This window comes from Henckelia pumila, chromosome 1 (genome assembly GCF_033568475.1).
Source record: "Henckelia pumila isolate YLH828 chromosome 1, ASM3356847v2, whole genome shotgun sequence".
Taxonomy (NCBI): domain Eukaryota; kingdom Viridiplantae; phylum Streptophyta; class Magnoliopsida; order Lamiales; family Gesneriaceae; genus Henckelia; species Henckelia pumila.
In genome coordinates, this window is record NC_133120.1 from 168766245 (window position 1) to 168788482 (window position 22238).

Sequence of the window (22238 nt, forward strand, 5' to 3'; positions counted from 1 at the left end):
ATATTTCATTCTTTCCAGTATTAGAACCACAAAAGACACAAATATTTTTCAATTTTTGTGAAGAAGATCCTGTCATGTTTTTTTCTTTTCTTTTAAAAAATATAGAGAGAGTTGAGTGATTTTATAAGGAAAACAAGGAATAAGACAGAAATAGGAATACAGATGTGAACAAAATGATGAAAATAGTAAAAAAAAAATAATATATAATAATAACATGCATGCGTATAAACAGATATACTATAAATATATGTATCTATTTATAATAAAGTCATATATATTATTTAGACGATAGCGTGACACTGTCGGTTGTTCTAAATAATATATTGTGATTTGAACTAACATTTACTTTCTCGCATCTAACTTTTACTTTATCGCAACTAACATTTACTTTTCCGCAACTAACATTTACTTTCTCGCATATAACATTTACTTTTCCGCAACTAACATTTACTTTATCGCATCTAACATAAAGTCATATATTTTATTTTGACGATAGCGTGGCTCTGCCGGTTGTTCTAAATGAAATATTGTGATTTGATCTAACATTTACTTTTATGTCAATTTATATTTATGCATTTATATATATATTATGGGTACCATGTATTAAATATCGACTGATATTAATATAGTGAGAACTATATTATATGATATACTTGTTTAAATATTTCATTGTTCTTTTATGTTTATTCTTATTTTAGTTTCTTTTATTTATTTTTATTAAACAATCTTAAATAAACCAACAATGAACCTTTGAAACCTTGACAATTTTATAATTTGTGTATTTGAAGTTTTATAATAATATTTTCATCTATAATATATTATTGCTAAAATTAAACTTACAACATCCTCTCCGTGGATCGATCTCGTACTCACGAGTATATTACTTGCAGACAACCTACACTTGGGTGAATTACAATTTAAGTTGTAGCAAGTTTTTGGCGCCGTTGCCGGGGAGGTATAAATTAAGTTTAATTTTGTTATTATGTAAATAGTATGTTGTTTTTTATTGTATGATTGTTTGGAGTCGTAAACAAAGTGGTAGACTTGTTCGAGTAACTGAAAATATTTTAAACATGGACGATAATTCTAATAATCAAGATGATAATAATAATAATCATCATCATCAAGAACATGAACAACCAAGAACACTTAGGCACCATATGAATCCAATAAGAACTAGTACACCATCTTGTTTAGTTTTTCCTCCTGATGCATCTAATTTCAATTTTAAGCCACAAGTCATTCAACTTTTACCAAATTTTCATGGCTTAGATTCTGAAAATCCATATTTGCATTTAAGAGAATTTGAGGAGGTTTGCAACACTTATAATGATCAAAATTGTAGCATGGATACTGTTCGATTAAAGCTTTTCCCTTTTTCCTTAAAAGATAAAGCTAAAACATGGTTGCAAAATTTGAGATCAAGTTCAATAAGATCATGGGAAGAAATGCAACAACAATTTCTAAAAAAGTTTTTTCCTTCCCATAGAACAAACTCTTTTAAAAGACAAATTACAACTTTTTCTCAAAAACAAGGGGAAACATTTTATCAATGTTGGGATAGATATAAAGAGTTACTTAATACATGCCCACATCATGGTTTTGAAATATGGAGAATAGTTTCTCACTTTTATGAAGGTTTAATACCTAAAGATAGGCAAATGATAGAATTCATGTGTAATGGAACTTTTGAAGATAAAAACCCAAATGAAGCTATGGAATATTTGGAGTCATTAGCAGAAAATGCTCAAAATTGGGATAATATAGGCTCAATTGAACCACCAAGTAAAACCAATAATTCAACAAATGGGGGTGGTATTTATCATCTTAAAGATGATGTAGATGTTCAAGCTAAACTTGCATCTTTAGCAAGAAAAATTGAGTCATTAGAAATGAAAAAGAGTGATCAATTAAAAAGTGTTCAAGAAATTGTTTGTCATATATGTGACACACATGATCATCTTACAAAAAATTGTCCTACTTTGCCTTCATTTAAAGAATGTCTCCATGAACAAGCCAATTATGTTAACAATTTTAAAAAACCAACATTAGATCCTTTTTCACAAACATACAATCCTGGTTGGAGAAATCATCCCAATTTTAGTTGGAGGAACGATAATAATGCACAACCTTCACAACAACCTTTTCAAAATAACCAAAATCATCAAGGTTATGCTCCTTATATCCCACCTCCAAGAAAAAATTTTGAAGATGAAATTCATGCATACATTCAAAAGCAAGAGTCATCAATATTCAAAACATTCAATCTATGAATGATTTGAAAGAAACTCTTGCAAAATTTGCATCTGCACTTAATATTCATGAAAAAGGAAAATTTCCATCTCAACCACAACCTAATCCTAAAAATCAAAATCAAGAAAAATTTGATCAAGTAAAATCTGTTATTACTCTTAGAAGTGGTAAAATAGTTAATGATCCATATAGTGATGAAAACAAAGATCAGTCAAACTCAAAGAGTAAGGATGAAAATCTTGATACTTTCGAGAAAGATGATACTTTGAGTCCTAAGATTAAGAAAGTTGATGATAAATTATCTGAAATAATATGTGAGTCAAATAAACATGTTCCTTTCCCTCATGCATTAGTTAATAATAAAAAACAAAAAAATGATTCTGATATTTATGAAGTTTTTAAACAAGTAAAAATAAATATTCCATTATTAGATGCTATTAAACAAGTGCCTTCTTATGCAAAGTTTTTAAAAGATTTATGTACTGTAAAAAGACAATTGCATGTAAAGAAGAAAGCATTCTTAACGGAGCAAGTAAGTTCTATTATTCAAAATAATTCTACTTTGAAATATAAAGATCCCGGTTGTCCAACAATTTCATGTATTATTGGAAAAAATAAAATTAAAAAAGCTTTGTTAGATTTGGGAGCAAGTGTGAATTTAATTCCTTATTCAGTTTATGAAAAGCTTAAGTTGGGAGATTTAAAACCTACATCTGTTACTCTTTTACTAGCCGATAGGTCAATCAAAATACCTAGAGGTATCGTAGAAGATGTGTTAGTTCAAGTCGATAAATTCATATATCCTGTGGATTTTATTGTCTTGGATACACAACCAATAGAAGTACATAACGAAATTCCAGTAATATTGGGACGTCCATTTCTAGCAACTTCAAATGCTTTAATTAATTGTCGAAATGGAATAATGAAATTGTCTTTTGGAAATATGACTTTAGAACTTAATGTGTTCAATTTATGTAAACAACCAAGTATTAATGAAGATGAAGATGATAATGCAATAGAAACAATTGTGGAAGAAAATATACACCAAGAAAACTTAAATCAACAATCTGAAGTTTGTTTAGTGGAAAGTTTTGATTCAAAAAATGTTTTTAAATCAAAGTTATTTGAAGAAATTAATGAACTTGAAGAAGTAAAAGAAAATGATCATCCAAAACTTGAATTAAAACCCTTGCCAATAGAACTAAAATATGCTTTTCTTGGTGAAAATCAAACATATCCTATTGTAATATCTTCTACCCTCTTACCAAAACAAGAAGAAGATTTAATAACACTACTTAAAAAACACAAAAATGCAATTGGATGGACTTTGCAAGATATAAAAGGTATAAATCCTTTAATCTGCACACATAGAATTCATTTGGAAGAAAATGCTAAAACATATCAACAACCACAAAGAAGATTAAATCCACACATGAAAGAAGTTGTTAAAAATGAAGTTTTAAAACTATTAGATGCCGGAATTATTTATCCAATCTCGGATAGTAAATGGGTAAGTCCAACACAAGTAGTACCAAAAAAATCAGGCATCACTGTTATAAAAAATGAAAAGGGAGAATTATTACAAGCTAGGATTCCATCTAGTTGGCGTATGTGCATTGATTATAGAAAATTAAATGATGCAACTAGAAAAGATCACTTTCCGTTACCATTTTTAGATCAAATTTTAGAGAAAGTGGCAGGTAATCCTTATTATTGTTTTCTTGATGAGTATTCGGGGTATTATCAAATACCAATATCATTAGAAGATCAAGAAAAAACTACTTTCACTTGTCCGTTCGGAACTTTTGCTTTTAAAAGAATGCCATTTGGTTTATGTAATGCCCCGGCTACTTTTCAAAGATGCATGCTAAGTATTTTTAGTGACATGATTGAAGAATTTGTGGAAGTTTTTATGGATGATATAACTGTTTTTGGAAACTCATTTGAAAACTGTCTTAAAAATTTGGAAGAAGTTTTAAAAAGATGTGAAGAAAAAAATCTTGTTTTAAATTGGGAAAAATGTCACTACATGGTTAAATCCGGAATTGTGTTAGGGCATGTCATATCTGAAAAAGGAATTGAAGTTGATAAAGCTAAGGTTGATGTTATTGCTAATCTACCATCACCAAACACGATCAAAGAAATTCGATCATTTTTGGGTCATGCGGGATTTTATAGAAGATTTATAAAAAATTTTAGCATAATATCGAAACCAATTTCAAATCTTTTAACAAAAGATGCACAATTTGAATGGACTCAAGAATGTGAAACTGCTTTTAAAAAAATAATTAATCTTTTAACTACATCACCTATTTTACAACCTCCTGATTGGTCTTTACCATTTGAATTAATGTGTGATGCAAGTGATTATGCTGTAGGAGCCGTGTTAGGACAAAGAAAAGAAGGTAAACCTTATGTGATCTATTATGCAAGTAGAACCTTAAATAGTGCTCAAATCAATTATTCAACAACTGAAAAAGAATTACTTTCAGTAGTGTTTGCATTAGATAAATTTCGATCCTATTTAATTGGTTCTACTACTATTGTTTACACTGATCATTCTGCCATAAAATATTTATCAAATAAACAAGATGCTAAGCCGAGATTAATAAGATGGATTTTGTTGTTACAAGAATTTGATCTTGTAATAAAAGATAAAAAAGGAAAAGAAAATGTAGTAGCCGATCATTTATCAAGAATAATTTCTAAATCATCTCAAAATGAAATACCAATAAATGAAAATTTTCCGGATGATCAACTATTTTATGCTACTACTATGCCTTGGTTTGCTAATATTGTAAATTTTCTTGTGACAAATAAAATGCCTTCTCATTGGAGTTCACAAGATAAAAATAAATTCTTGAAAGAGGTCAAAAAATTTTATTGGGATGATCCTTATTTGTTTAAGTATTGTCCTGATCAAATTTTTCGACGATGCATAACCGACAATGAGGTAAGTAGTGTCATTAAATTTTGTCATTCTGAGGCATGTGGAGGTCATTTTTCGTCAAAGAAAACAGCTGCAAAAATCTTTCAATGTGGATTTTATTGGCCTTCTTTATTCAAAGATACACATTCATTTTGCAAATCTTGTGAAAATTGTCAGAAAATAGGTTCAATTTCAAAACGAAACATGATGCCTTTAAATCCAATCATGATTATTGAAATATTTGACAGTTGGGGAATAGATTTTATGGGTCCATTTCCATTATCTTTTGGATTCACTTATATTTTAGTAGCTGTCGATTATGTTTCAAAATGGATTGAAGCAATTGCATGTAGAACTAATGATCATAAAGTTGTGATAAAATTTTTGAAAGAAAATATTTTTAGTCGATTTGGAATACCTAGAGCTATAATAAGTGATGGGGGAAGTCATTTTATAAATAAATCATTTTCTTCGTTGTTAAGAAAATATGGTATTACACATAAAGTTTCTACTCCATATCACCCTCAAACGAATGGTCAGGTTGAACTTGCAAATAAAGAAATAAAACAAATTTTGGAAAAAACAGTCAATCCAAATCGAAAAGATTGGTCTTTAAGATTAAGTGATGCATTATGGACATATAGAACTGCATTTAAAACATCATTGGGGATGTCACCATATAGATTAGTTTTTGGAAAGCATTGTCATTTACCTGTTGAAATTGAACATAAAGCTTATTGGGCAATTAAAGCATTTAATACTAATTTAGATGATGCATGTAAATCAAGAAAATTGCAATTAAATGAACTAGAAGAATTAAGAAATGATGCATATGAAAATGCAAAGATTTATAAAGATAAAACAAAAGCATTTCATGATAAAAATATTATGAGAAAATCTTTTGAAATCGGACAAAAAGTTTTACTTTATAATTCTCGCTTGCATTTGTTTCCAGGAAAACTTAGATCGCGATGGTCTGGACCATTTATTGTTAAATTTGTCTATCCTCATGGTGTTGTTGATGTTGAAAATCCTAAAAATAATAATGTATTTAAAGTTAATGGGCAAAGACTTAAACCGTTTATAGAAAATGAAGTTCTTAATGAAGAGTTTATGCCTTTATATGATCCAACTTAATTGTTACTTATATTTTTATTTTATTTTTGCAGAATTGAGTTCACTTCCCGGTTAAGTGGCGGATAACGGTACTCCGTGACTACTTTCAGTCGGTTTTATTTCAATTTCCCAAAATAATTGAATATATATATATATAAATATATATTATGGATGAAGCTATCAAAAAACTTGGTAAATATTTTCCATCTGTTTCTAAAAAAGTTCTGAGAATGATTTATGAAGGCAGATGTGAAAGATTGAGAATGCTTATACAAAAAGGAATCCCGGAGGATATTCGTCTTATAATTGAAGCCAAGGTTCGATTAGGTGGTGAAGTTCCAAAATTCTTACTTGTTCGAAATATGTCTGGACTAGGAAAAAGTACCTATGCGAAGAAAAGAAGGGCTAAAAGGTTAGATGTTTGTCATAATTGTGCCAGATGGACTTGTAATAGACAATGCAGATCTTTGGGATATGTTTCCACAAATAGAGAAGATAAAATTGATTTCATTAAGAATGGGCTGAGTAAAGAGTCATTGGATGATATCTCATTGTGTAACACCCGGTATTTTTAATTACATAAATCCGCCTGCATAATTAGGATAATTAATTATTTAAATTTTATGATTTATGGGTTAAATAATTATGTGAATTATTTATGCATGATTTAATTCATTTTTAAGCATTTAACCCATAATTAGTAATTTTTATGATTTTTAGTATTTTTATTATTTGATCGCGTAGACGGGACCGTGGACGGACGAGATGACGACTTTCCACCCAAATTATTTTATGAACCTTTTTAGAGCCTTAAAATATTATTTTGAGTTTTATTATCTCAAAATTTTAAGTATTTAATTTTATTTAATTTTAGGGGTCATTTTTATCCAAAATTAGTCAAAATACTGACTTTTTAGTATTTTTAAAATTCCCCTAAATTAATATTTCGAGATTTATTTTATGTTATCTTATTTTTTTAGTTTAATTAGGGGTTTAAGTTGTATATTAATTATTTAAAACCTTTTTATATTTAATTATTTAACCTATATTTTAATTAACACCAAAAATAAAACCTATTCTACCTAAAACCCTATTCTAGCCGATCACTCCAAGCTCCCAGCCGTCACCCCACTGTTCATCATCTTCTCCAATCGGTCTTCAGCCCTAAAACTCCATAGGAGGTCGGTTTTCGAAGGTTCCAAGCAAGCCAAGGCATCCCGTCGTCGTCCCGTCGTCCCGAAGCCCGTCGTACACGCTTTTAGCTCTATAAATCGGTATTAAGGCATGTTTCTATTCACTTTTTAATCCTATATCAGTGTATGTATGTGTGTGGGTGTGTAGTACCGAGACTCATCTTTTTGACAGCACGTTTCTTTCAAAATTTGTTCTCTCAAGCACTCGGTTTTGGTTTGTGATTGCATGCTCACGTTTTTCATGTCCATGGCTAGGTGGGCTGCTGGTCCATGGTTAGAAAGGTTCTTTGGGGTCCCTAGGGTCGAGTGGCAGGGTCAGACACGGGTTGGAACGGGCTAGGACCGGTCTGGTTCGAGATGAACCATGACTGCCCGTTTTCTGCTGCGCAGGCTAGGGTTCGTGGAAGAGGTTTCGGTGTAGGCTAAGGGGACAGCATGGGGTTCGGGCCAGGGTATGGTTCGAACCGGCAGGACCCTGGGGAGGTCCTGCCGACGGGGCTCCGGCCACGGTGGCCAGAGCTGGGCTACAGCAGGCCGTGAAGGCCTGCTGCTCGTGCGGCCGAGACAAGGAGGGAAAGGTAAGGTAGGGTTTCGGGTTCTAGGGTTTGACTTGGATCCGGGTCGGGTCAGGTGGTCCGGGTCGGGTCTAAAATAAGATGGGTTAAGTTAAGTGGGTCCGGGTCCGGGTTATTTTAATTGGGCTCGGGTATTTTTATTTTTAAGTCTTTAAGTTAATTAGGAATTAAATGGACTAATTAAATTCCCAAAAATTTAATTAGTACCATTTAATTTATTTGGGTTCCATTAAATTATTTTGGGTTATTTTAGTTATTTTTGGGCTTTTAATAATTTTTATTTAAGTTTTTAAGTTGGCCAGAAATTTTTATGGGCTTGGGAGCCCATGAAAGTTATTGGGCCTATTATTGGGCTTTTGGGCCCATTGGGCCAGGGACAGTGTTATTGGGCCTAATTTAGTCTTAATGGGCTTTGGTTGATTTATGGGCCAAGTCTTAAGTTAATGGGCTTGCAGGTCTAGGGCCAGTAGATGTATCAAACCATGAGAAATTTGCGTGTGTCCCGAGTTTATATTTAATTATTTTTATGCATGAAAAGTTATTTGAATATTTATATGATATTAAAAAATAAATTAAATATAAATGAAGGACACACAATTTATTTAAGTACATGCATTCATGAAATCAATTTTTATGCTATGATTGAATTTCTATGGTTGAGCAAATAAAATATTTCAGGTGGAAATTGAAGTAGTGTGGCCATTTATGTATGAGCAGTTTCTGCCATTTATGTATGGGCAGTTTTCTGCCATTTATGTATGGGTGGTTCGCCACCAGCCTCGTACGATGGTTTCTTAGACTGATCAGTCGCACTATGGGTCACACTTACGGATAGGACCATTCGATGTTAAGAAAATAAATGCTCAACAACTCTAGTATGTATGATATTATGTATGTTATGTATGTTTATTTATGTAAGTTATGTTATGTAATTTTTAAGCATGCTCATTCATGTATATGTATGTATTAGTATTAAATTGATTTAAATTATTTTTAAACCCTTGTTAGTATGCATGTTGGGCCTCTAGGCTCACTACACTGTTATGGTGCAGGTGAGTACGTAGAGGAGCAGGTTACTCCTACCGGTGGTGAGGATGTATGAGCAGCGCTGCAGTAGCCCCGTGACCGTGACAGCTTCTGAGTCACCGTGCATGTTGTCATGATACATTTTAATTATTTTATTTATGCATTATATTTTTAATTATTGTTTTGACTCAGATGGTTATTTAAAAGAATGCATTTTTCTTAAGTATTTAAATATTTATTTATTAGAGAGTTAGGGTCGTTTCAGTTGGTATCAGAGCACGGTCCTTGGAGGGGTCACTACTGCTATGCTAGCTCAGAAATCCACGCTACCGGTCTGTAAGTTTTAATGTTTATAGTATGATTTAATTTCTAGAATTTAAAGTTAGCCTTAATTTTAAACACTTAGTTATGCATGGCGATTTACGTAAATAAATATGTGGTGGTGCAGAATGCCTCCCAGACAAGTGAACCGACGTGGGAGACCTCCACATCCACCTCCACCTCCACCGCCACCTCAGCAGCACCCCATGACAGCACTGGAGCAGGCCAGTGCCACGATGATGGCGGGTATTACTGCTCTGTTGGAGCAGCAGGCTGCCCGTCCCAGAATGTCCCATGAGGAGGACGTCGCAGAGAGGTTCCAGAAGAAGGGGCCTAAGGAGTTTTTGGGGACCACCGATCCTTTGGTGGCTGAGGGATGAATTCGCTCTCTTGAGTCCATCTTCGACTATATGGGGATCACAGACATCGACAGGGTGAGCTGTGTGACGTACATGATGCGAGGCGATGCAGCCCTTTGGTGGGAGGGTGCAGTTAGAGGGGTCCATCTACCTACACTGACGTGGGCTGAGTTCAGGCGTATCTTCTACGCCAAGTATTTCACTGAGGATGTGCGCAGTCGCATGATCCGGGAGTTCATGAGTCTCCGTCAGGGGGACAGATCTGTTGTGGAGTACGTGAGCCAGTTTGAGAGGGGCTGTCACTTTGTGCCCATGATTGCTGATAGTCCGCAGGAGAAGCTGCGACAGTTTGTGGAGGGCCTGAAGGCTGAGATCAGGCATGACGTGCGTATGGCAGACGTCTTTACATATGAGTCTGCAGTCAGCAGGGCCTTGCGTTCCGAGGAGGGACGGAGAGAGATACATAGAGAGCAGCAGGGTAAGAGGCAGTTTATGCAGACAGGGTATCAGCGACCATCTTCGCAGCCACCTGCGAAGAAGCAGTCTACAGGGCCATCTAAGGGCCCGAATCAGCAGAGGCCTCAGGGGAAGCCACAGCAGCAGACTAGGGGCGGGGCCCCTACTCCAGGGAGATATCCAGTATGTCCGAAGTGCCAGAAGATGCATTCCGGGCAGTGTCTATTTGGAGCAGGAGTCTGCTATCGCTGCAAGGAGCCAGGGCATCAGATTGCCAACTGCCCGCAGAGGCAGAACGTCAGTGGGCGAGTGTATGTGATGCAGGCAGAGGAGGCAGACCCAGATACCTCCTTGATCACCGGTATACCTAACCCCTAGAACTTTTTCAATTCTTTGCTTTTGTTTAATTTCGATTATATCTGAATGCCTGTTACATGAGTTTAATTATCAGCATGCTAGAATAAGAATTTTGTTTCTTTGTGATTAGAATTAAGGATTTTAGTGTTTTAACCTTGGGAGCATAGTGGTGTGAATTGTTGGGAATCTTCTGCGTGCAGGGAGAATTCTAGTTGGAGGCAACTCCACGTTTGCGTTGCTAGATTCAAGAGCCACGCATTCGTTTATCTCCCGGGATTTTATCAGACGGATAGGCATTTCACCAGAGGTTGTAGACAGTGGTTACGATGTTACCATGCCATCCGGACAGATTATCACTACCACTAGTGTCATCAGGGACCTGGAATTGGAGTTGCAGGGACACTCCATTCGAGCAGATCTAGTGGTTCTTCCATTGACTGGGTTTGACTTGATTCTGGGTATGGACTGGCTATCAGTTAATGGAGCTTCGATTGATTTCCGACGTAGGACAGTGTCAGTGAAGCCAGCAGGAGGTGAGATGTTTACTTTCTTTGCATCTCAGTCTAGCAGTATTCCTCAGATGATATCACTTGTTCGTGCGAGGAAACTGTTGCGCCATGGATGTTAGGGTTTCCTTGCTAGTGTGGTCACTACCTCAGATGTTTCTAGCAGATCTTTATCAGATATAGATGTGGTACGTGACTATCCAGATGTTTTTCCTGACGATGTTGCAGGAGTTCCACCAGTGAGAGAGGTGGAGTTCAGTATTGAGTTGTTGCCGGATACTGTGCCTATCTCTAAGGCACCGTATCGACTTGCTCCTACAGAGATGAGAGAGTTGAAGGAGCAGATTCAGGAGCTGTTGGAGAAGGGTTTTGTTCGTCCTAGCTTTTCTCCATGGGGAGCTCCAGTGTTGTTCGTGAAGAAGAAGGACGGCAGCATGAGATTGTGCATCGACTACCGGGAACTCAACAGAGTCACAGTGAAGAATAAGTATCCACTACCGAGGATAGAGGATTTATTCGATCAGTTGCAGGGAGCTTCGGTATTCTCCAAGATCGATCTGCGATCTGGTTACCATCAGCTGAGAGTCAGGGATTCAGACGTGTCTAAGACTGCCTTTAGGACACGATATGGGCATTACGAGTTCTTAGTGATGCCCTTTGGGTTGACCAATGCTCCAGCAGTTTTTATGGATCTCATGCATCGTGTCTTCCAGCCGTATCTAGATCAGTTTGTCATTGTATTCATTGATGACATATTGATCTACTCGAGGAGCATTGAGGAGCATACACAGCATTTGCATACAGCCTTGCAGACTTTGAGAGAGCATCGACTGTTTGCAAAGTTCAGTAAGTGTGAGTTTTGGTTGGAGCAAGTGGCGTTTCTAGGCCACATTATTTCTAGGGATTGGATTGCAGTGGATCAGTCCAAGGTGCAGGCAGTGAAGGATTGGGGGATTCCAAAGAATGCTTCGGAGATTCGTAGCTTCTTGGGTTTGGCAGGATACTATAGGAAGTTCATCAAGGGTTTTTCCTCTATTGCAGTACCCTTGACTTCCTTAACCAAGAAGAACGCGAAGTATAGTTGGAGTCCAGATTGTCAGAGGAGCTTTGATCAGCTGAAGGATGCACTTACTTCAGCACCTGTGTTAGCTATGACAGTGCCACATGAGGAGTTAGTGGTGTACACCGACGCGTCCAAGCTTGGTTTGGGCGCAGTACTTATGCAGAGTGGCAGAGTTATCGCATATGCGTCGCGACAGTTGAAGATTCATGAGCAGAACTATCCGACGCATGATTTGGAGCTTGCAGCAGTGGTATTTGCGTTGAAAATCTGGAGGCACTATCTTTACGGCGAGAAGTGCAAGATTTTCACCGACCACAAGAGCCTCAAGTACTTCTTCACCCAGAAGGAGTTGAACATGAGGCAGCGCAGATGGCTTGAGCTTGTTAAGGACTATGACTGTGACATTAGCTACCATCCGGGTAAGGCTAATGTAGTGGCAGATGCTTTGAGTCGGAAGTCGTCAGTGGTATCATGTTTGACTGTACAGTTACCACTACAGACCGAGATTCAGAGATTTGGTTTGGAGTGCTATCCGAGTGGCCATGCACCGAGCTTGTCAGTGTTGACGGTGCAGCCAGTTCTGCGAGATCGGATTAGAGAGGGACAGTCCACTGATGAGGAGCTACAGCGATGGAGACAGAGAGATGAGGCCAGAGGTAATCTCTTGTATACAGTGGAGGATGGCATCGTTCAGTACCGTGGGAGGATGTGGGTACCGAACGTTGATCAGTTGAGAGCCGAGATTCTAGCAGAGGCTCATGCATCTCCGTACTCCATTCACCCCGGAAGTACGAAGATGTACCGAGACTTGCAGTTATTGTATTGGTGGCCTGGGATGAAGAGTGACATCGGGAGAGTGGTGTCAGAGTGCTTGACTTGTCAGCAAGTCAAAGCAGAGCATCAGCGTCCAGCAGGACTTCTTAGACCTCTCCCTATTCCGGAATGGAAGTGGGAGAATATTACGATGGACTTTGTGGTTGGCTTACCGAGGAGTACCAGAGGGTGTACAGCGATTTGGGTGATTGTGGATAGACTCACCAAGTCAGCTCATTTCTTGCCGGTAAGAACTACTTACACTTTGACACAGTATGCAGAGCTTTACATCAGAGAGATTGTTAGACTGCATGGCATACCAGTGTCTATCGTGTCAGACAGAGATCCGAGGTTCACCTCAGCGTTTTGGAAGAGTCTGCACACAGCTTTGGGGACTAGACTTTTGTTCAGTACAGCATTTCATCCCCAGACAGATGGTCAGTCCGAGAGAGTGATCCAGGTTCTCGAGGATCTTTTGAGAGCTTGTGTCATCGATTTTCAAGGATCTTGGGAGACTAGACTGCCATTAGTGGAGTTTACCTATAACAACAGCTTTCAGTCGTCTATAGGCATGGCTCCTTATGCAGCACTTTATGGGAGGAGATGCAGATCTCCTGTGCATTGGGATGAGGTTGGTGAGAGGATTTTGTTGGGTCCAGATATTGTGCAGCAGACATCTGACATCGTGACGCAGATCCGAGCGAGGATGAGGACTGCGCAGAGTTGGCAGAAGAGTTATGCAGATGACAGACGACGCGATTTGGAGTTTGCTGTAGGTGATCACGTATTCTTGAAGGTGTCACCTATGAAGGGAGTAGCGCGTTTTGGACGGAGAGGCAAGCTTAATCCGAGATATATAGGGCCATTCGAGATCTTGGAGCGAGTTGGCACGTTGGCCTATCGTTTAGCTCTACCTCCAGGGCTAGCGGCAGTGCACAACGTTTTCCATGTATCCATGCTTCGGAGATATGTCTCCAACCCGTCGCATGTGTTGGATTTCGAGCCCTTACAGTTGCCACCAGATCTTGTTTACGAGGAGAGACCAGTGCGGATTTTGGCTAGAGAGGAGCGGAGGCTTAGGACGCGGGTCATACCGATGGTCAGAGTCCAGTGGCTGAATCACTCGGAGGAGGAAGCTACTTGGGAGACCGAGGAGGATATGAGGACTCGCTACCCGGAGTTGTTCGGGTAAGTACTTTAATTTCGAGGACGAAATTCAATTTAAGAGGGGGAGAATTGTAACACCCGGTATTTTTAATTACATAAATCCGCCTGCATAATTAGGATAATTAATTATTTAAATTTTATGATTTATGGGTTAAATAATTATGTGAATTATTTATGCATGATTTAATTCATTTTTAAGCATTTAACCCATAATTAGTAATTTTTATGATTTTTAGTATTTTTATTATTTGATCGCGTAGACGGGACCGTGGACGGACGAGATGACGACTTTCCACCCAAATTATTTTATGAGCCTTTTTAGAGCCTTAAAATATTATTTTGAGTTTTATTATCTCAAAATTTTAAGTATTTAATTTTATTTAATTTTAGGGGTCATTTTTATCCAAAATTAGTCAAAATACTGACTTTTTAGTATTTTTAAAATTCCCCTAAATTAATATTTCGAGATTTATTTTATGTTATCTTATTTTTTTAGTTTAATTAGGGGTTTAAGTTGTATATTAATTATTTAAAACCTTTTTATATTTAATTATTTAACCTATATTTTAATTAACACCAAAAATAAAACCTATTCTACCTAAAACCCTATTCTAGCCGATCACTCCAAGCTCCCAGCCGTCACCCCACTGTTCATCATCTTCTCCAATCGGTCTTCAGCCCTAAAACTCCATAGGAGGTCGGTTTTCGAAGGTTCCAAGCAAGCCAAGGCATCCCGTCGTCGTCCCGAAGCCCGTCGTACACGCTTTTAGCTCTATAAATCGGTATTAAGGCATGTTTCTATTCACTTTTTAATCCTATATCAGTGTATGTATGTGTGTGGGTGTGTAGTACCGAGACTCATCTTTTTGACAGCACGTTTCTTTCAAAATTTGTTCTCTCAAGCACTCGGTTTTGGTTTGTGATTGCATGCTCACGTTTTTCATGTCCATGGCGAGGTGGGCTGCTGGTCCATGGTTAGAAAGGTTCTTTGGGGTCCCTAGGGTCGAGTGGCAGGGTCAGACACGGGTTGGAACGGGCTAGGACCGGTCTGGTTCGAGATGAACCATGACTGCCCGTTTTCTGCTGCGCAGGCTAGGGTTCGTGGAAGAGGTTTCGGTGTAGGCTAAGGGGACAGCATGGGGTTCGGGCCAGGGTATGGTTCGAACCGGCAGGACCCTGGGGAGGTCCTGCCGGCGGGGCTCCGGCCACGGTGGCCGGAGCTGGGCTACAGCAGGCCGTGAAGGCCTGCTGCTCGTGCGGCCGAGACAAGGAGGGAAAGGTAAGGTAGGGTTTCGGGTTCTATGGTTTGACTTGGATCCGGGTCGGGTCAGGTGGTCCGGGTCGGGTCTAAAATAAGATGGGTTAAGTTAAGTGGGTTCGGGTCCGGGTTATTTTAATTGGGCTCGGGTATTTTTATTTTTAAGTCTTTAAGTTAATTAGGAATTAAATGGACTAATTAAATTCCCAAAAATTTAATTAGTACCATTTAATTTATTTGGGTTCCATTAAATTATTTTGGGTTATTTTAGTTATTTTTGGGCTTTTAATAATTTTTATTTAAGTTTTTAAGTTGGCCAGAAATTTTTATGGGCTTGGGAGCCCATGAAAGTTATTGGGCCTATTATTGGGCTTTTGGGCCCATTGGGCCAGGGACAGTGTTATTGGGCCTAATTTAGTCTTAATGGGCTTTGGTTGATTTATGGGCCAAGTCTTAAGTTAATGGGCTTGCAGGTCTAGGGCCAGTAGATGTATCAAACCATGAGAAATTTGCGTGTGTCCCGAGTTTATATTTAATTATTTTTATGCATGAAAAGTTATTTGAATATTTATATGATATTAAAAAATAAATTAAATATAAATGAAGGACACACAATTTATTTAAGTACATGCATTCATGAAATCAATTTTTATGCTATGATTGAATTTCTATGGTTGAGCAAATAAAATATTTCAGGTGGAAATTGAAGTAGTGTGGCCATTTATGTATGGGCAGTTTCTGCCATTTATGTATGGGCAGTTTTCTGCCATTTATGTATGGGTGGTTCGCCACCAGCCTCGTACGATGGTTTCTTAGACTGATCAGTCGCACTATGGGTCACACTTACGGATAGGACCATTCGATGTTAAGAAAATAAATGCTCAACAACTCTAGTATGTATGATATTATGTATGTTATGTATGTTTATTTATGTAAGTTATGTTATGTAATTTTTAAGCATGCTCATTCATGTATATGTATGTATTAGTATTAAATTGATTTAAATTATTTTTAAACCCTTGTTAGTATGCATGTTGGGCCTCTAGGCTCACTACACTGTTATGGTGCAGGTGAGTACGTAGAGGAGCAGGTTACTCCTACCGGTGGTGAGGATGTATGAGCAGCGCTGCAGTAGCCCCGTGACCGTGACAGCTTCTGAGTCACCGTGCATGTTGTCATGATACATTTTAATTATTTTATTTATGCAGTATATTTTTAATTATTGTTTTGACTCAGATGGTTATTTAAAAGAATGCATTTTTCTTAAGTATTTAAATATTTATTTATTAGAGAGTTAGGGTCGTTTCACATTGACTCTTGAGACGCATTCTAGTGGAGATGTACAAGGTCAACTTCTCCGTTTATGGAAACTATTCCAAGCGCAGCGTCATGGTGATGGTCTTGGGAATCTGACTAAAAAAGACCCTATTTGCCAATTTATAAGAAAATTGGATGGTAAGCCAACCCTCGACTCATAAATATTGAAGGAACACTGTGAGCCACAATCACATCACTGTTTATACGCATGCATGTTATTATTATATATTATTTTTTTTTACTATTTTCATCATTTTGTTCACATCTGTATTCCTATTTCTGTCTTATTCCTTGTTTTCCTTATAAAATCAATCAACTCTCTCTATATTTTTTAAAAGAAAAGAAAAAAACATGACAGGATCTTCTTCACAAAAATTGAAAAATATTTGTATCTTTTGTGGTTCTAATACTGGAAAAAATGAAATATTTGTTGATGCAGCAATTAATCTTGGAAAAAATTTAGCAGAGAGAAAAATTCACTTGGTTTACGGAGGAGGCAATATTGGGTTAATGGGATCTATTTCAACAGCAGCTCATCTTGGAGGTAGTCAGGTTTTGGGTATTATTCCTACAGCTTTAGCTAAAGGAAATATTACAGGTGTTACGGTTGGGGAAGAGTTGAAAGTTTCATCAATGTACGAGAGAATAACTAAAATGATAGAAAATTCTGATGCTTTTATTGCCTTACCTGGTGGTTTTGGTACTTTAGAAGAAATTTTTCATGTTGTTTCTTGGGCACAACTTAATATCCATAATAAACCTGTTGGCTTGTTGAATATCAATAACTATTATGATGGTTTGTTGACTTTTCTCGATGTAGCCGTGGAACAAAATTTTATTTCAGAAAATTCACGAAGGATGCTCATCTCTGCTTCGAATGAAGACCAATTAATTGATGATCTCCAAGCTTTTGTTCATCAACCTGATTCAGCTATAACAAAGATCAATTGGTCTCAACCAACCAGTAAGAAAAGAAAACTGGATCATTGATTCAACATGTCATGAAATGGTTTGTGTTTGTTCCTCATCTTCAATAATTCCAGGTGATATCTATTTCATCATGTACTCTTTATTTTTCTTATAAAAAAAAAAATTAAAAACAATGTCATATTCAGGTTTGGGGGAGGGTTTATCTCTAAAAAAAAAAAAAAAATTTAAAATTTTTTTAAAAAAATATATTTCTATAATAATATTTATTTTTCTTTTTCAATGGCAGAGTAAGGAGTCAAAAACTCCTGACACGCATTAGTTTTTATTTATCATCTTATCACAATAGATTAGATTTTAATATTTCGTATATATTTAAATTGCAAACTACTAAGAAAATGAAGTCTTTTTGTATAGATGTTTATTTATTCTTCTTTTTATCAATTTAATAGAAAATATATAATTGATGGGATATAAGTTATAAATAATATATAATTGTGTGTTTTCAAATACATATTTTCTAAAACTTTTATGAGTATATAATTAAAGTGATATTGATTGAATAAATAATAACATGTATAATTGAGGGAATTAATTTGTAAAAGTGCAATAGTTACTCACATAAATTTTGTGAGTGAGGGGTAAGAATTGAGAAAACAACTTATAAGCTTTTATTCATTATTAAGAAATGGTTGATTACTAGATTAAACCCATTTTGAAAAAAAAAAAGAAAAAAAAAAGAAAAATGAAAATTGGCTGCAAAGTTGTTTGAAGTTTGATTGTAAAGATGTAGAGTATTAATATCTCTACTATAATTATTAATGTAATAGATTTACCTCATAAAAAATAAAAAAAATAAATAAACTTTGAAAAAAAAATGTTACAATTTCAAAGTTTATTGGAGGTATTTGATTATGTAAAAAAATTTTTGCAGCCAAGCAAAAAAACAAAAAAACAAAAAAACAAAAAAAAAACAAAACAAAAAAAAAAAAAAAAACCAAAAAAAATGGGTTTATTCTTTGTAAATCATCTTATCTTATTTTCAATATTAAGTTATTTGATTGTCTGCTTTACTAGCCATTTTCAAAGAGTGTATAATTTTCTTCCAACTCCATGAGTGAAAAACAGCTATATATGAAATACTTTAACCCGAGAGAATATGGAGTTGAGACTTTTACATTAATATTCCTGATGATATACATGTTATGAAAATGATTTCTATTATCCTTTTAATTATATTATTCTCAAAGTTTTTAGAAAATATTTATGTAAAAAAAAATTATATATATTTAATATTTTGATATTGTGTGAAATATATATGTATAGCCCATCCAATTACATATTAATATATTGGTTGATAATGAGATTTATAAATAAACATATGATCTCCTCACAAGTGTGTTTTTAAAATTTCAAAGTTTGCAAATTTGAATATATATATTAAGGAATAAAAATCTAACTTGTGATTTTATGATATTTTATGATATTTTATTACTAAGGGACTAGTAATTAGCCGATTTGGGGGTGTGATGAAACTTAAAATTTGTAATTATTTATATGTTAAAAAGTGTGTTTTAAATTTTAAGTTTAATTAAAATTATGAAGTTGTATTATTTTAGTGTTATGTGTTTATATTTAAATGTTTTACTAAAATGTTGTATTTTACGGTTTGCGCAGGTTTGGTAAAAATAAAATTACTCAAGCTACAGAGGTCATAATGGAGTAATCTCAAAACCTGTAGAATCACAAAAGAGGCATCTTCAACTTTGTAGAAGACAAGAAATTCCAAAAACTTCATTAAGATGATCAAAATAATCAAATATCAAAATGGAGATAGATTTACTTTTACTATGACCAGCTTGGAGTAAAAATATCATAAGTATTTCATATTTTACCCAAAAGGGGTGAATGAGTTGTCCAAACACATCTACACAAAATATCCTACGTGTTCTATGTTGAAAAGAAAGGCTGAATCGGTGGTCTAAGACATCAAACATGCCAATTAAAGTTGGGTCATGGTATTGACATTCAAGGAGACAAGCACCCACCAACTTTACTATTTCACATTTAATGAGCCTTGGACTCTTGCTCTCATTTGGCCTATAAATAGATGTGTTGTATAAGCTTTGTAGTGTGCAAGAGTGTAGAGAATTCTTCATTTGTAAAATAAATATTGTGTGTGTGAGAATAAAAGTTTGAGTGTGCAAGTTTCTCAAGTTCAAGTATGAAATTTCTTTTATCTTTATTCTTGAGTTTCATGTTCATGGAAAGCTAAATCTATTTATGTCAAGGTGAAAAGGTTTCATTGTTGGTCAAGTAAGATTTTTTATATTTTGTATATTCTTTTCTTTTCTATTTTTATTTTTACTAATTGATCTTTATTTGTAGGTATAATTTTGGATGATTTGTTGTTATCTATTTACATCAAATGCTTGGTACCTTGAATGTGGTTACCTTGATTTGTTGTCAATATGATACAATAAATACTACAATAATTATATACTATAAATATATGTATCTATTTATAATAAAGTCATATATATTATTTAGACGATAGCGTGACACTGTCGGTTGTTCTAAATAATATATTGTGATTTGAACTAACATTTACTTTCTCGCATCTAACTTTTACTTTATCGCAACTAACATTTACTTTTTCGCAACTAACATTTACTTTCTCGCATATAACATTTACTTTTCCGCAACTAACATTTACTTTATCGCATCTAACATAAAGTCATATATTTTATTTTGACGATAGCGTGGCTCTGCCGGTTGTTCTAAATGAAATATTGTGATTTGATCTAACATTTACTTTTATGTCAATTTATATTTATGCATTTATATATATATATTATGGGTACCATGTATTAAATATCGACTGATATTAATATAGTGGGAACTATATTATATGATATACTTGTTTAAATATTTCATTGTTCTTTTATGTTTATTCTTATTTTAGTTTCTTTTATTTATTTTTATTAAACAATCTTAAATAAACCAACAATGAACCTTTGAAACCTTGACAATTTTATAATTTGTGTATTTGAAGTTTTATAATAATATTTTCATCTATAATATATTATTGCTAAAATTAAACTTACAACATCCTCTCCGTGGATCGATCTCGTACTCACGAGTATATTACTTGCAGACAACCTACACTTGGGTGAATTACAATTTAAGTTGTAGCAAGTTTTATTATCTTTTGGATTCACTTATATTTTAGTAGCTGTCGATTATGTTTCAAAATGGATTGAAGCAATTGCATGTAGAACTAATGATCATAAAGTTGTGATAAAATTTTTGAAAGAAAATATTTTTAGTCGATTTGGAATACCTAGAGCTATAATAAGTGATGGGGGAAGTCATTTTATAAATAAATCATTTTCTTCGTTGTTAAGAAAATATGGTATTACACATAAAGTTTCTACTCCATATCACCCTCAAACGAATGGTCAGGTTGAACTTGAAAATAAAGAAATAAAACAAATTTTTGAAAAAACAGTCAATCCAAATCGAAAAGATTGGTCTTTAAGATTAAGTGATGCATTATGGGCATATAGAACTGCATTTAAAACATCATTGGGGATGTCACCATATAGATTAGTTTTTGGAAAGCATTGTCATTTACCTGTTGAAATTGAACATAAAGCTTATTGGGCAATTAAAGCGTTTAATACTAATTTAGATGATGCATCTAAATCAAGAAAATTGCAATTAAATGAACTAGAAGAATTAAGAAATGATGCATATGAAAATACAAAGATTTATAAAGATAAAACAAAAGCATTTCATGAAAAAAATATTATGAGAAAATCTTTTGAAATCGGACAAAAAGTTTTACTTTATAATTCTCGCTTGCATTTGTTTCCAGGAAAACTTAGATCGCGATGGTGTGGACCATTTATTGTTAAATTTGTCTATCCTCATGGTGCTGTTGATGTTGAAAATCCTAAAAATAATAATGTATTTAAAGTTAATGGGCAAAGACTTAAACCGTTTATAGAAAATGAAGTTCTTAATGAAGAGTTTATGCCTTTATATGATCCAACTTAATTGTTACTTATATTTTTATTTTATTTTTGCAGAATTGAGTTCACTTCCCGGTTAAGTGGCGGATAACGGTACTCCGTGACTACTTTCAGTCGGTTTTATTTCAATTTCCCAAAATAATTGAATATATATATATATAAATATATATTATGGATGAAGCTATCAAAAAACTTGGTAAATATTTTCCATCTGTTTCTAAAAAAGTTCTGAGAATGATTTATGAAGGCAGATGTGAAAGATTGAGAATGCTTATGCAAAAAGGAATCCCGGAGGATATTCGTCTTATAATTGAAGCCAAGGTTCGATTAGGTGGTGAAGTTCCAAAATTCTTACTTGTTCGAAATATGTCTGGACTAGGAAAAAGTACCTATGCGAAGAAAAGAAGGGCTAAAAGGTTAGATGTTTGTCATAATTGTGCCAGATGGACTTGTAATAGACAATGCAGATCTTTGGGATATGTTTCCACAAATAGAGAAGATAAAATTGATTTCATTAAGAATGGGCTGAGTAAAGAGTCATTGGATGATATCTCATTGACTCTTG

General features: G+C 34.9%; 1 protein-coding gene and 1 non-coding gene across 2 annotated transcripts; one reads left to right on the top strand and one right to left on the bottom strand.

The window, feature by feature from the left end:
* Window positions 1-1492: 1492 nt before the first annotated feature.
* Window positions 1493-1603, bottom strand: LOC140876871 (small nucleolar RNA R71). The gene has a single exon (XR_012149102.1). It is a non-coding gene; the product is annotated as a small nucleolar RNA R71 (small nucleolar RNA).
* Window positions 1604-1661: 58 nt separating this feature from the next.
* LOC140874431 (uncharacterized) lies at window positions 1662-7660 on the top strand. Its single transcript, XM_073277720.1, has 7 exons — window positions 1662-1838; window positions 2053-2114; window positions 2323-2447; window positions 3084-3303; window positions 5038-5206; window positions 5240-5722; window positions 7640-7660. The coding sequence occupies exons 1-7, from the start codon at window positions 1662-1664 to the stop codon at window positions 7658-7660; spliced, it is 1257 nt and encodes a 418-aa protein (XP_073133821.1).
* The last annotated feature ends 14578 nt before the right edge of the window (window positions 7661-22238 follow it).

Bases quoted from the DNA above. Each gene is read 5' to 3' on its own strand.
- LOC140874431 (XM_073277720.1), top strand. From the start codon at position 1,662: ATGATAGAATTCATGTGTAATGGAACTTTTGAAGATAAAAACCCAAAT. The intron at 1,839-2,052 runs GTAGATGTTCAA...AACCAACATTAG, and splicing joins TTTATCATCTTAAAGATGAT to ATCCTTTTTCACAAACATAC. The intron at 5,207-5,239 runs GTAAGTAGTGTC...TGTCATTCTGAG, and splicing joins GATGCATAACCGACAATGAG to GCATGTGGAGGTCATTTTTC.